This window comes from Lates calcarifer, linkage group LG24 (genome assembly GCF_001640805.2).
Source record: "Lates calcarifer isolate ASB-BC8 linkage group LG24, TLL_Latcal_v3, whole genome shotgun sequence".
NCBI classification, from domain to species: domain Eukaryota; kingdom Metazoa; phylum Chordata; class Actinopteri; family Centropomidae; genus Lates; species Lates calcarifer.
The window spans coordinates 10949471-10964922 of NC_066856.1; the positions used below are offsets into that span (position 1 = coordinate 10949471).

Genomic DNA, 15452 nt, shown 5'->3' on the forward strand with positions numbered 1-15452 from the left:
TTTGCCCTGTACTGCTCCACTTGCCTCCTCTCTCTGTCTGAGCGTTAATCTGGGTTAGGTAGCAGATGTTGGCTCCTCCAAGTCCCATGTCCACACAGGATGTTACAGCTAAACACAAAAATGGTCTGGCTGTGTAGAGGTCAGGCAGCATTAGTGACCTATCTATAGTCACATTCAGATGTTGTAGTCTTGTCATACATGCTTAAGACATGCATGCATGTTTTTTATTCACATACATAAACACATCTGGTCCTTTCACTGCCTATGTGTTGGCAGCACAAGCTGAGGGAAGCTATCCGCCAGCTTCAAACAACTGTGACATTTGGAAGGAGCCCCTGTGGTTCTCCAGCCATTTGATCCTGTTTGCGTTTGGCCAGAATCCTCAGGTTTGGCATCGAGCTCAGGTCAGACCTGGCGCTGAAAGAGAGAAGAGGAGAAAAGAGTAAAAAGGGAGCGAGCAGGGAGAGTGTCGCTGGTAAAACTCAACATTTCTGTGAAGGCAGGAGTTTGAGCTTTCTGATTCTTTAACGCAGGAAAGAAAACCAGTGTTTGGTGAGGCTGGTAACCTTTCATACAGGAAACCTGTGTACGGCGCGCTCTACTAAACACACATCCAAGACACGAGTCTGCGAATGTAGTTCTGTCACACACTAAACCACAGAATTACATAGAATAACACAAAATTGCATCAATGCCCCTTCCACTCTTTGCTGTCTGTATTTTCCGCATTACCTTCCTCCTCTTCAACTAGTCAGGTAATCTAGGTTACATAGATGCTATTTAAATCACTAACATTGAATTAAGGTTTTTATTAAACAGCAAAACTGTGCCCAAACTCATCTTGATCCTGGTCTGGAGAAAGGTGTGAATACACAAAGTATTGATTGACCTATTGGAAATTCTTAGCAGTGTAGGTTTAATCAGGATATTGGGGAAAAAAACATTTGTGTCTCATTGTCTCCCTCCTTCTTTGTGGCACGTTCTGTAGAAACACTACAGTCAGACAGAGGGGTAGTGGTACAGAATGTCAACTAGCTATACCTGGTAGTGCATGTACAGTACGTGCTTGGCCACTTGGGTACATACGAAGAAGAGGAAAAAGGTGATTGGTTGGATAATAAGAGCTGCTGTTGAACTGAACAAAGAAAGAGAGATGAGAGAGGTGTAGATACCCCCAGGAGAGCCCAGCCTCGGCAGGCAGAGTGAAAATGATGAGCCATATGCTCTTGCATGTCCTCTCTGCTACCATGGAGATAGAGGGGAGAGGGAGTGGTGTGTTTGTAGAGCAAGCAACATACGCAAAAACAATAGAAGGAAATAGAAACTGAGAGAATTAAAGGTTTAATATGAACGTCTTGGTGCTTGGGGGTTTTATTAGCATGAATTTGTTAATTTCTCTCTCGTGTTGACAATACAAATGAAACTGGTGAATTCTGGGTTTCACATTTAGATGGTGATTAAAGTGTTCATAGCTTCAGTGATGGTGATGGTTCATTCCAGTCTGACAGATTCTACTAAGTAGAGAAGGGCATTTGTTTGACGTGAACTAAGCTGTGGCTTCATTAGAGCCATTACGTGTGTGAGTGGGTTTTTCTTCCTTACTGGTGAAACACTGCTTCGCCATGTGTGAAAGCTGACTGTACTAGTCAAAACGTCCACTCATCTTTTCTCTCCACTAACCTACCCACTGTTTTCTTGCCTTGTGTGTCTCTCTCTGCCTCTCTCCTCCTCATGATTGTTTGAGGGCTGAATTATTGATGGCTGGAGCAGGGCTAAATGAGAAATCAGAGTGGAGCTCTGTAGTAGTGGCTTAGCTGATGGCTGAAGAGACTATAGGTATGGTTCTCTAGTCCTATGGCCCTATGGGAGATGGGATTATCTGTGGCAAACACTGTCTACTGCAGCGATATCCATATTTTCCATGTAATTAATGTAGTTGGGCACCATGGCATTTGAAATCACTTCAGCTTAGCTCAGTATTGACTGTTTTTTTAAAGTATGACAGATGTAGGTCACAATAGTCATAGCCCCTCGCTGACCCTGCATATGAGTGAGTGGGTAAAGAAAATAAATAAATAAATCAATGAATTCATAAGAGCCAACACAGTCTGATACTATGTGTTATGCCCTCCAGTAGCTTCTGCTGGCCCTAGTACTTCAGTTTTCCTTCCCTCTTTTGATATAAGAAAGAATATTATGTCAAACCACATGCCAAGACATGTCATTTCTATAGGTGCTCACTCGCAGGAAAATATGCCCACTGTACCGGACATTATGTGGGTCTCTGTACAGTATACAAGAAGGGTTTTCAAAACCTGCTGAGCCAGTAATAGCCTGAAGGACATGGAAGGGTGTATTTCACTAGTTATCACAAATATTATTCAAATAATTACTCCTGTGTCATTACTTGAAGATTAGACTGCCATCAGAAATGACTGAGAGCATGTTATACTGGATAGATTAGTGAATATGTGAACATACAAAAATCCGGTTTCTAGAAATTGTTATTAGACTACAATTGAACTGCAACTTCAGTTGATTTAAGTTGATTTGCTGAGTAACTTCCCTTTTTACTGATGCTTTTTCTAGTTCAAATCCCTCAGAAACCAAATCAGTTATTGCAAAATAATTCAAATTATGTAATTTATTATAATAAATACAAGCAGCAAAAGGGGGAACAAAAAATACTCACGAGTAACACTCCCAACATGGGAGTTAACCTTCAAATATTACAGTAAATAAGGATTGCAAGTAATGTTGCTGCTGCCCTTGTGAATTGAATTATTGCCATTCCAATTCTTTCAAAATGTGAATAGATTTCTGGCAAGTTGTTTTTGTTAAATTCTTTTACTCCGAAAAAGCCAACATAGTTCTGGGGTGAATTGACTTTTCCTTTTTCATCACTTGACAGTGGCACTTCTGCTTTACCCACCCGGTTTCTCAGTTCCCTTTCCTATAAAATGACACGGAGAAAGACACAGAAGTCCTACTGCCCTGAGCTCTGTGTTGACATTAGGGCACATACTGCACATGAAATAGACAGATTTGAAATAAATGGCTGGATTATGAGCAATTTGTCTACAGACATCACTGGTTTAAGTTGAGCCCCAGAGGGACACAAGTCAAATTTTAAGAATACACATTTGGCAGGGCCTCATCGCCACCCTGCTGAGAGAAGGCCGGCCTCTGCTGCTCCTAAGCACGCAACTGAGCCTTGTGTATCAAACACGCTTGAAATATATGACACGTCGTCAGTAGTTTTACTCTGAATGGTTCATTTCTGAGTCAAAAGTGTGTAAAATCTGAGTTGCTTATTGCCTGAGTGTTGCTGAGGATTCTATCTGTTTTTTGTTTTTTTGTATGTTTTTAATTTACCAAGTAACCACATGTTAAGTTTCAGTTTCTCTCCCTCATCACCACACAGTTTTTCAACTAGGCAGTAATGACTATTTGTGTGTTTGGTATGGAGATAAATAAACGGATCACGACTGAAGCGAAAAAAAGAAAAAATTACATACAGGATTTTTAAATATGCATGTGTACCCTTCATCAGACTGCATCTTGTAATGTATGTGCCCTCACACTCTCACTCTCTTCTAGAGTGAGTTCTGGCATCAAGATGTTAAATTGTGATCTGTAAATGGGACATGGCTTGAAACTAAATATTTAATAATGGTCATTTGGCCTTAAAAATCCTTGTAGCTTTAATTAAATACAGTATCCCAGCCTGAGATGCAGGAAAAGAAGGATGTGGATTGTGTTACATGCACGGACATGCATTGAAAGCAGAGAGTAACAGGGATTGATAGAAATAGGACCCATTAAGGGTAAAAGCAACTAGAGAAGTCGAGAGAACAGAAAGTGGGAGGAGAGAGAATGGAGAGGAGGAGGAAGAGAGCAAACAGAGAGCGTACAGGAGCATTACATCATTCCTGACCTCATTAGGGCTTTTCTCTCTCCCACCACTGCCACCCCCCACCCCTCACTCTGCTACTCTCTCTTGCTCTCCTACATATCCTGTATATGCTTGTCTGCTGTGTAGAATGATCAGCACTGTGTGGCCATTTGTTTGCTTTTGTGTATATGGAGACATTTTTTGTTTTTGTTTTTTTAAACAGGATCTTCCAAGGTTGGAGGAGCAAAATATCTAACAATAAAAAGTGTGTGTAGGCTTGACCAAGGCTCTAGTCCTTGGCCACAGCAGATAACTGTTCTGTCAGGCATATTTGTCAGCCTCATTATCTTCAGTAGAATTTACATACTGAAGATACATGTCATTGTTTAGAATATTGAAGTACAACACTGAGACAGTGGCTGGTGTGCTGTTTTCCTGCTGTACAGTACTGTATGTCACGATCCAGAGTTGTCAGTGATTCCAAGTGTGCTGCACTCTGGTGGCCACTTACAGCCAGTGCAACTTATTTACATAAAGTCCCTCAGGCCCCTTTAGGAAGCACTGACCACCTATGTTGATGTTGCAGTTCAGGTTCAACTGTAACCTACATTTTTCGTCTGCCAGTAAAATGAAATTCAATACAACAATGCTGCAGTTTGTGTTGCCTTTTAGGTTTTGCTGTGCGTGAAATTGTGTGACATTTATCAATTCTAAGATACTTTTTTGAGGCTTTACATTGCTGGGGTGACGTATTTGATAGCATTCTTTAGGTCTTCCTGTAATTTTGTCCATGCACTCTGTGTCATAGAAAGGACGAGAAATACAGAGACGCTGCCAGTGTCCTAAAACAAAATCTGTTTCCAAGAGATTCATCTTTCATAGTCCAAGCTATTCTTCAGTTCAGCAAGTGAAACCAGATCCCAGCATGGCTTTGTCTTTGTTTAAGATAGTTGTGTGAAAAACTAAACAAAAACTGTCCAGATAGTCCAAAGCCCAGCTGTATATGAATGCAGCCTTGGGCTGTATTGGGCTGGCTCAGTCCAGATGTTTACAGTAGGGGGGCAGAGAGCAGTTCAGACTTTGGCACCAGCCAAACTGCCTGCTGCCTCATGCTGCTCTCCCATGTTACTCAGCAGAAAGCAGCTTCAGTAGCCACATGTTTTCCATCTTTACTCTTTCCTCAACTTACTGGGTATAAACATAATATTTAGAATAGTATGGCATTCTTAATTACTCGCTTAAAAATTGTGGACTATAAAAAGGGAAACAGTTGCTGTGTTTTTTGTCTGACAACACCAGCCGGTAAGTAAGGAGTATGTGAGTCTGATAAGCTAAGTTAAAGTGAAGTGTGGCCTAGATTTGATGGAAAGAGGTCCATTTTATCCCGGGGTTACTGCTGTTATTATAAACAAGGCCAAGCCTGCTGTTCTCATCTCTCAGATAGACTCCTCAGCAAGCATTGTAGTGTTTACACACCATTGTTGCTCTCAGTAAGTGTCTATGCCTGTCACATGTACATTTGTGTTTGTGTGTCTGCAGGTGAGGCAGCAATCGGTCTCTAAATTGAAAGTTTAAGTGGTTCATCTGTTTCTTGTTTTCACCCTTCTCCCCCCTTTTTTTCTCTCTCTCTGGTTTCTCTCCAGTCATCAGAGCTGGATGACATCCTGAATGACCTGCAGAATGCTCAGCCACAGCTTTTCTGTGAGCCACGGCCTGTTTCGCTGCCCAGTCCCATGGATAAACAGAACATCATCAATGATATCCTGCAGATGTCCGAGACAAATCCTGCCATAGTGGCACAGCAGCAGCACAGGGGCATCAGCGCTGGCATGGGCCCAACTAGTGAGTCTCATACTTGCTCGGGAAGGAAGTGCACACAGGGATTTCCCCCTCTCCGTAGAAAATACTCCTGTCATAATGTTCTAAATATAAAGCTGTGAAATTAAACTGTTGACTCCTCCATTGTTATGCATATGGATAAAAACTCATGTATCCCTATCCTCAGACTTCGGGGGTGTCCGACCAGGCCAGCCAGGGAGGGGTCTGCCTGTGAGAAGCGTGTCTCTGGACATGAATGTGTCCCCCCAGCAGGCCTCATTACAGTACCCCATAAGGGCCACAAGCCCATACACTCTTATGCAGCAGCAACAGCAGCAAGGCATGGTGGGAAATCATGGCATGATGGCTAACCAGGCTGGTATGGTCAACACAGGTAGGTGTGACAGTTGTGACAGTGACGGTTCGTAATATTTTTGTAACAATTACATCATTTGTTGTTAACACATGTAGCTGTTTGTCAGATTCTGAGGAAAGACCTCTTTCCCTTAATCTATGTCACGCTCTGCCTGTGATATGCCATTGTAATGGCACAGTGACTCACTTCCTGTGACAGGAAATAGTCACCCACACTGGCACAAAGTTTCTCTCACTGTCACTTCCACATATTAGAAGTCCTCAAACATCCTCCACCACTACATTGTTGGCTTCTCCTATGATATTTTACCATTGTATCATGGTGACAGAGAACATCCACTAAGCTCTGACCTGAGGCATTTCTCACTGTTCCTCCTGTCCTTGTGTGTGTGTGTGTGTGTGTGTATGTTTGCTCCTCTAGGACTCATGGCTCCAGGTGGTCCACGGCCAGGCATGCAGCAGCAGGAGGGCTGGGTGGGCTCAGCCTCTGCCCCTCCTCTGGGAGCATCTGGACCTGGGCAGCAAGGTGCCATGCAGGGCAGGATGGGGCCAAACGGTGCTCCCATGAGGCCCAACAGCCAGCCAGGGCCCCGGCAGATGCTCCAGTCCCCAATGATGGCCAATGGTGAGAGCAAGGATTAGCCTAGAAACACAGGTTACCTTAGCTAGTTTTGAAAATCACACTAGAGAACAGTGTGACAATACACAGTAGGTTTAAGGTTGACCAGACACATTATTGCCAGTCACCCTAAGAATACAGCAGATTCTAAAGCAGGTTAATGTAGAAACCAGGTTAATTTATGAGTTCAGCTGATCAGCTGTTGTACATCTAAAACCTGTGGTGCTGTGGTACTCTCATATACTGTATACAGTCAAACTCCTGAGATTTTATAGGGTGCCACCCTGTGGCCCTCCATAGTATAGCACTTTATGTATGAAAGTAATATCTGTTGCCTGGGTTTTAGGAAAAAAAAAGTACATGTTTGCAGCTTGCCTGTTTTTTCCCTTTCCTCATAATAACCTAAATGAGTTGCCTGTCTACCATTTTAACTTAATCAGTTTTGTTTTTCCTCCTGTTTAGCCCAACCTGACATGGATATTGGTATGGTCAGCCACCATTTCTCCCAGCAGCAAGCCCCACCCAATCAAACAGCCCCATGGCCAGACAGCATGATGCCCATTGACCAGACAGCATTTGTAAACAGGTAAGATACTTACTCGTAAATTATCATCACGTTAATTAATAATGCAGCAAAACCTTACTATTCTCATCAAACCTCCCTTTTTTAGTATTGTCATTTTGTATGCTGGTCTAGTAGGTTTATACTGGCCAAAGTTTTCTCATTGAGTAAATTAGTACCTTCTCTATCTCCTCTCTGCCCAGGCCGGTGCACTCAGCTCCCCAGGACGACTTGTTGTGCAGCACGGGGCTCGCCTCTGGTGATGGCAGCGCAGTAGACGAGGGAGCTCTGATGTCCCAACTGTACACAGCACTAAAAGATTTTGATGGTTTGGAGGAGATTGATCGTGCCCTTGGGATCCCTGCTCTGGTAGAACAGGTGAGATCAGTCTTTCACAGTCAACACTGTCACACACATTTTTATTGGTTTTAAGTGGCTTTTCTTTATCATCTTTTATGGCTTTACAATGTTTTTGATCTGTTTCTTTGCCTGCCTGTTTCAGAACCAAACCATTGAGCCAGACCAGTTCCCCCAGGACCCCTCCATGATGTTAGACCAGAAGCCCCCCATGTACACCCAGCAATTCGGACCCCCACCATCCCACATGGCCCAAAGGGGCTACCCCGGCACTCCCATGCAAGAGCCGGGCTTCCACCCCATGTCTGGTCAGATGGGTCCGCGGCCAGGTTACCCCATGATGAGGATGCAGGCACGGCCCGGACTCAGGCCCACCGGTGTCGTCCCCAACCAACCCAACACACTACGGTTACAGCTTCAGCACCGGCTACAGTCACAGCAGGTGTGCTTGCATCTAGACTGTTCTGACACTGCTGGAAGCCATACTGTCCACTGACTGTTTATGACGTAACCACACTGTTTGGTCAGCAGCCGTATGATTAAACACAGCAGTGGGAGTTGTGTGATTACCCTTGAAGTTGACAATTTGACAGATTGTCTATGCACACAGGAAATAGTTGGTGCATTTAGGTTCCACCTGTTGGTCTTTTGATGCATTTACTGGAATAATATTCATCACGTTGCAGTGAAATTCTGCCTCTTTAACCTTTAACTTCTTCTGTCTCCCAGCAGAACCGTCAGCCAATGATGACTCAGATGAGTAGTGTGTCAAATGTGAACCTACCTCTTAGAGCCAATGCTCCAAACCAGGTAGGTCGCTGCTGCACAGACATGTCGCTATGACAGTAGGTCATGTCTGGTTGGTTGTTTGCTTGGTATAAATTTAAGGGTAGATACACCTCATGTAGATCTGATACAGTTCTGATATTCTTGCATCATTCTCCTCTCACTTCCAGGGGACCATCAATGCTCAGATGTTGGCGCAGCGTCAGCGGGAGATGCTGAGTAATCACCTGAGACAGAGGCAGCAGCAGCAGCAGGTCCAGCAGGCCCAGCAGGTCCAGCAGCAAAGGAGCATGGCCATGAGGGGCCCGAGCCTCAACCTGCCTCCCAACATGGCCGCTGCTGGAGGCATGAGTAACCCCCGGATCCCCCAGGCCAACCCCCAGCAGTTCCCCTACCCGCCCAGCTACGGTACCAGTACAGGCCTGGCCTCGCCACCTCCCCCTACCAGCCCCTTCTCCTCCCCGCTCTCCCCCAGCCTGCCCTCTCTCCCCCCGAACCCTCAGCTCCACCTGCATGGCACCTCCTCCTCTTCCTCCACCTCCTCCTCCTCCTCACAGATGATGATGGGAAACACAAACATGATGGGCGGACAGTACGGGGCCGTACTCAGCCCCCAAATGCAGCACAGTGCCTTTCAGTTTCCCAACTCAGGTACTGCTCCCACACCCCAGCCTACCACACAGACTTACCCTACAACCTGTGTGTGTGCGTGCGTGTGTGTATGCGCCATTGTGTCTGTGTGTTGATGTGACTACAGTTGCACAGCATCACATGCTTTTTAATAATAGGGCAAATCATCTGATTTGTAATGTTATGCACTGATGACTGCATTAATCAGCTGCCATTGAGTGATCCAAATCATGCTGCATATTTTACTCTTCGATTTCATAACATGAGTACTTATCAGTAAGTGTTATCTTGTACTTATTCCGTGCACTGTCCAAAATGGTGTCCTGGCTATACTCTCTCTCACCACTAGAGGGCAGCAAGACACAATAATCAAAGCTGAACTCTGCATAAACACTGCCACCTGACTCATGAGGTTGTGACCAGGCAGAGCAATAATTAGGCCTGTACCTGTCAGTCTGATCTGGTAATCTAGTATAATACTCATTTATCTAATGACATGGTTGATTTATCCTTCACTCCTTAATCTGACTCTGTCCTGGGGGTTCGTACAGATCAATAAATTCAGCTAGACATTACTTCTCTTTTTCCCTTCTCTCCTAAACCTTCTCTTTATTCCTTTACTTCCTAGTTTCTTGCCTGCTTACATGCATGTAGGACATATTACCTGCCTGTCAGTAATCCCAAATGCACACCGGAATGGACACTTAATCATCACACTTGCTCATTCTCTGCATTTGTGTTTGTCCTTATGTGGCATGTTTGTGTAAATTACACGGAATGCTAACATTAGCTACACTCAGTACATTGATTTGTAGTTGAGTCTCTGCGGGTCCAGTTTGGTTGACCTTCTTCAATGCATCTGCCACAGGTATGAGCCAACAGGCAGACGGAGGCTTTGGAGGTCCCGGCACACCACAGAGCCCCCTGCTTTCTCCCCGCATGGCCCACACGCAGTCCCCGATGATGCAGCAGGGCCAAGGAAACGCCACTTTCCAGGGCTCCCCTGACATGAATGGCTGGCCGCAGGGCAACATAGGTGGCAACAGGTAAATATGCCTTAAAATTCCTTTTCTTCTTTCCTACATAAATGTTTGAGCTCACCTCTTTTACACACCTACCTTCTCCCCCAGTATGTTCTCACAGCAGCAGGCATCACCACAGTTCACCCAGCAGAGTAACAGCAACATGTACAATGGCAATGGTATGAACCTCAACAACGTGTCTATGGCCACCAACATGGCAACCAGCAGCATGAGCAGCATGGGCCAGATGGCCGGACAGATGAGTGTCACGTCCATGGCCTCAGGGCCCTCACCCGGTTTGCCCTCCATGGGGCAAGAACAGGTAAATACCACCAGACCAGTCCTGACACATAAATTCTTTAAAATGAGGTAAAGATGAGGACGTTTTTAGAACAGGACAAAGGAAGAATCACACAAAATTTTGTTTTAGAGAAATGTGTTTTTCAGTTGGGCATGGCTCAGTATGGCCAGACCAAATTAGAGGTTTTCAAATGGCCCAGTTATATCCTGAGGGTGTCCCTTTACATTAGCCCCTTGTAGTAATATAATTCAGACACTTTCAGACTTTAACCCGTAGAGGTTAACAAAATGGAGCCCTTACAGTTTTACACAGTGATCAGGGGACCAAGAAAAACTAAAAGCTTCATCTTTCTTTCTTTTCACTCCAGGCTGCTTATGTGTGTGTTTGTCTTATCGTAAGACCCTAAGTGTTTGGGTACACTTATTGAACAGCCATGCTAGTGAATAATTTACTCAGTAGTTTACGTAACTCCTCCGGCCAGAGTTCTGGTACTTGACTTGAACTTAGAGGACAATGATGTAATTAGCAGCAGGCACTTTAGAGCCAGACCATTTAGACTATATAGATGTTACCATATGATGTTCAAAGGGCTGGCCTGTCTGGACTCTGGACTCATCAGCTGGTTCACTTCACATGGAAAACTTAACTCCTTACAGCTGTCAAACATATACTCTCTCTATGCATACACAAGCATGGCAAAATGCAAGATGAGAGGATCAGACTTTCATTTGCACACAGACATCTGATGTTACTCACTGATACTTTGGCTAATTGTACAAACATGTCCTCTTTGTCATCACTCCATTTCTGGTCATTATTATTCATTCAATGTCAGCCAAGTTAGTCCTTCTTCCTTTGTCTCCCTGGTATTGTTACATCAGTATGTTGAATACACTGTTGTTGTCCATGATGCTTTTAAGCCCAATAAAGGCCCATGAATATTTAACCACGGTGCTGCAGTTTGATTGTCTGCACTTCAGACAGTTGTAACACACCAGTATATCTGTCACTTGATTTATCCCTCTTCCAGGATTATAGAAATATATTGGCACTTAGATTATTTCAATTATTTACCGTTGGGCCATTAGTGCAGGCTTTTGTGATTTACTGACTTGTTTTAGGGTTGATGGGGTGTTCTAAGATGGTTTCTAATTGTTTATAGTCATTTGCAAGTTCAAGTTCTGCAAGTTCAAGTTAACCAATCACCTGTGCTGTTGAGTTGTGTATTTATTATCAGCTCTGATTATGTGTCATCTCTCTGCAGAAGTACTGTTGACCCTCATGGAGTTCTTAACCTGAACCTCAGTGATCAGCTGGTGCAAGGAGCGTGTCGGCCCTTTAAAAATTGTACAAACATGTAAATCAACCGACGGCCCCTTGAACCAGCCAGGCCACGTCCTGAACCCCCCCCCTGACCCAAATTCGCCGCCTTTCCCCAGTTGGGCCTCTTCGGCATCCCCCCTCCTCCCTCCCTCCTTTACCCCGAACAGACGCAGGAAGCGTGAAGAGGGCTGGGGGAAGGATCGTGGATCTCTGTCCAACATGCCTATCCCTCCTGGAGGAGAGCCTCATGATGAGCCAGTCTGTCTGCCTGTCCAGCTGCATTCACCGTAGTGTGACTTACTGTAGGCCTCCTGGTGGGGGACACTGACTTAAGGGGGCAGCAGTGGGTGGGATCCCTCGTTCTGATGAATGTATTCCTCTCAGTGGACAGCGGCCATTTACAATCTCATCTCAAAAATGACGTACACTGATTTTTTTAATTTTTTTTTCATGTCCTACTTTTCTCACATATTTGTGACATTTCCACATAGTTCCAAAATGGCAGCAAAGACTCCAGGTTATGTTCAGAATTATGGATGGAGCTCAAACACTTAGCCGGTTTTGCCTTTTTGCTGTTCTTTATTTTATTATTATTATTATTTTATTTTAGGGTTTTTTCTTCTTGTGAGAAATAAGATGTAGATTGAAGATATGGTTAAAAATGATCTTGAAAAACACTGCAGAAGAATGGTTTGAGTGGAATGGTGATTTGTATGATTAGACTAATTTTAGTCAAGAGGTTTCTATAGTGTATTAAATTAAGTTTTATTTTTCTGTATAGATTCATTTTAATTATTGTAGATGATTCTTTATCCTGGTAGCATCAAGAAAAAATATTTCTAAAAGTGTGAAAGAGGCACTTTTTTATATATAATTTTAACAGTAATGGTTGTATTCTTTCTGAGAAGATTCTTCTATTAACCTGAATAATGGATTATACTTTGGTCCTGTAGTTTCAGAAGAAGATGTCAAAGTCAAATATGGTTTAAAATGAATTACAGAGATTGTACATACCAATAAGTAAAACATTTTCTTTCCTATTTATTTTATTCCTTATGGTTTTGGTTCCCCCTGTCTGGTCACAACTGCCTCTTGAAGCAGAGCAGGTTTTTTGTTTTTCTTTTCTTTTTTTTTTTTCTTTTTTTGTTTTGTTTTTGGGAAGTGAAGCGGGAGCCTTCGTGTTCTGATGTTCTGGTACGGTGCAGACAGGGGTTGGGGTGGGAAGTAGGGGAAGGGGGTGTGCTGTGTATACAGTGTACAGATTATCGCTTGCTTCTCTGCCTTTAGCATAGAACACAAAAAATGGAAAAAAAAAAAAAAAAAAAAACAGGACAAATTGAACACAGCCATACAATAACTCAAAAAATAACAGAAGTGTGCTTTCTATGTTGTCTGGAGTGAAAAATGCTTCATACAAGCTGCTAGGTGCAAACTGTTCTGGTGTGATGTAAACAAGCAATAACGATTACTTGAGAATCTCTTGGGGGTTTTTTGTGTTTTTGTTTTTGTAATTTTTGTACAGTTTCCTGAAGATAAATGACACATTTTTGCTCCATGTTTGGATGCAGTATTAAACACAGTTTTTTATTGCAGTTTGTACCAAGAAAGTCTACATCCACACACAGCGTTCCTATTAGATTATGCAGCATTGGCTGAGGCCTGGAGAGGGAGGTAGTTTGTGACCCCCTCCACCACCCCCCCGCCGACACCACCTCCCCTGTTGACACATGCCCTCTCTGCCTCCAGCCATTCTTCTATAGCAGAGGTCAGAGTTAAGACTGCACGGTTCATGAGACCTGCTCTGACAGACACTTAGCCATATTTTATGACCTCAGGCAGTTAGTTCAACTATAAAGTGTTCAGTAATGACATGCTATTCTTGTGCCCCTGTAGGGGTTTGGTTTGACCTTGACAAGAACTAAAGCAAGTCATCTTCTCTAACCTCAAAAGTACATTTTCCTCAAAGAAACAAAACTTTTTATAGCAACTATTTAACCCAGGACAGACTTGGAGCAAAGCCAAATAATCCTCACCTTTCAATTGGATTTCTGAATTCTACCAGCTTTTATTTTCTTAGTGAGAAGCGAGCTGTTGGTTAGCACGCTTTTGAGGCCCACAGAAAACAAGAAATATTATGATGATGTCACTTAACAGGGTCTAATGTAGATGTTGCAGCATAAAACAGGAAAAAGAATCATTCTGAATGTATTGTCATTAAAGGCATGTGACTGATGGTGTTTGCTGTCAACATAGTTACACCATGCATTTCTCAGCATTTACAGAGGAAGTAGCCCATTGTTGCTTCTTTAAAAAAAAAAATCTGTTCTAAATGAAATTTGAAGCTGTAGCAAGTCAACTTTGGGACAAAGGAAGTCTGCATTATTGTTTCAGTTGCCATCACTGCAGATGTGGTGCAGTTGTTTTGCTGTAGGCCTACAGGAGATCACTCTTCTTTGATAAATGCTGTTTTGATTGTAAAATACAGTCGTGCAGAACAAGCCTTTTTTGAGCCATTTTAAAAGAATGATTCAGAGCCCTTTGCAAATTTCCAAAGATTGTCAAGATTTTGAAGACTTAAAGCCATGTGGTAGCAATGCATTTTTTAGCATTTATAATGAGGACAGGTGCAAAGAAATGATTTTGCCCCTTAAAAATATCCAGGCTTTGGACCCACTAAACGAAATATTTTTTCTCTTTAACTTATGGTTTTGAAGAACTTTAAATGCCCTTTTGTATTGTCTGCCAATTTCTTAGAGCTAAGATGCAACCTTGAAATGCTAAAAACCCTAGCATATAATGCCTTAGATTTCGTCCGTTCTCGTTCTTGTACATTACACCGCTGTCTGTATAAATTTGTATAATGACTTGTGTACAATATCGAATGGGTGCATCATTGTTCAACTCTCCTCAGTTACTGGAGACTCGGTCACAGTTGGACTGTTCCTCATCATTGCTCTCTGTTCTGTGTTGGGTTGAAGACTCTTGTTATTTCACCCCCCCCTCCCCCCCCTCACTGTTTGTATGGAAAAGATTATACATAGGGATATTGAAGCAATATGTAATATACTATATGGACTTTCTGAAGAAAGCTTACTGTTGTGTTTTCCCGAGATATTTTTTTCTGCATTGTTCACAGGAATCACACTGTACACCCGCATCCACCTTTGTACCCCTAGTGTGTGAGCGTTTTATGCAAAATTAGATATACAAGAGAAGTTAAAACCACAGTTATGCAAGTTGTGAACTAATATGGCTTCGCTGATGCTATTTGCCTTGTAAATAAAGAATTCTGTTATTGCAATATTTAATCATGTGACTCTTATTTCACGTGACTGAAAGTGAACAGAGGTGGAGGTTTGAGCCCGGAAAACCATTTAAGGCCTCCGTGTTACTTTCACTGTATACATAAAAATACATATAAAGATGCACCAATTAGAAAAATGTTAATCTTTACTGACTAAAACGGCTTGAAACAACTAAAAAATCCAATTTTTTCCTCAGCTTTTTAATGAATTTACCGAATGACAAATGCAAATAATAAACAAACATGAAAGCAAAATGTTTTGTTAGATAATAATCGATTAGAAATAGCAAAAAAATTTATTACCTTTGTTGAAAATCACAGCAGACAACAGAATACAATTTTCTACAGAAATATTTTTATCGAGTTTTACTTTTGGTTAAACGCTAAAAATTCACGGTAATTTAATGCGAATAACCCCGAAAAGTGAAGCGTATTAAATATATAGACAGACCTGTTTATT

The 15452-nt window shown here is 42.7% G+C and overlaps 1 protein-coding gene across 5 annotated transcripts in view; it reads left to right on the forward strand.

The window, feature by feature from the left end:
* Positions 1–14996, forward strand: part of ncoa2 (nuclear receptor coactivator 2) — a 53427-nt gene extending 38431 nt beyond the window's left edge. For 2 of the 5 annotated variants that reach the window (XM_018673977.2, XM_018673975.2), the window contains exons 12-22: positions 5539–5737; positions 5901–6107; positions 6510–6713; positions 7170–7293; positions 7473–7647; positions 7772–8068; positions 8356–8436; positions 8583–9063; positions 9911–10088; positions 10173–10386; positions 11630–14996. In XM_018673977.2, coding sequence (XP_018529493.1) covers positions 5539–5737; positions 5901–6107; positions 6510–6713; positions 7170–7293; positions 7473–7647; positions 7772–8068; positions 8356–8436; positions 8583–9063; positions 9911–10088; positions 10173–10386; positions 11630–11641 — 2172 coding nt within the window. In that variant the 3' untranslated portion in view covers positions 11642–14996. The remainder of the gene's footprint in view (positions 1–5538; positions 5738–5900; positions 6108–6509; positions 6714–7169; positions 7294–7472; positions 7648–7771; positions 8069–8355; positions 8437–8582; positions 9064–9910; positions 10089–10172; positions 10387–11629) is intronic. The other 3 variants (XM_018673978.2, XM_018673976.2, XM_018673979.2) reach the window with 3 other exon arrangements.
* Positions 14997–15452: the final 456 nt, after the last annotated feature.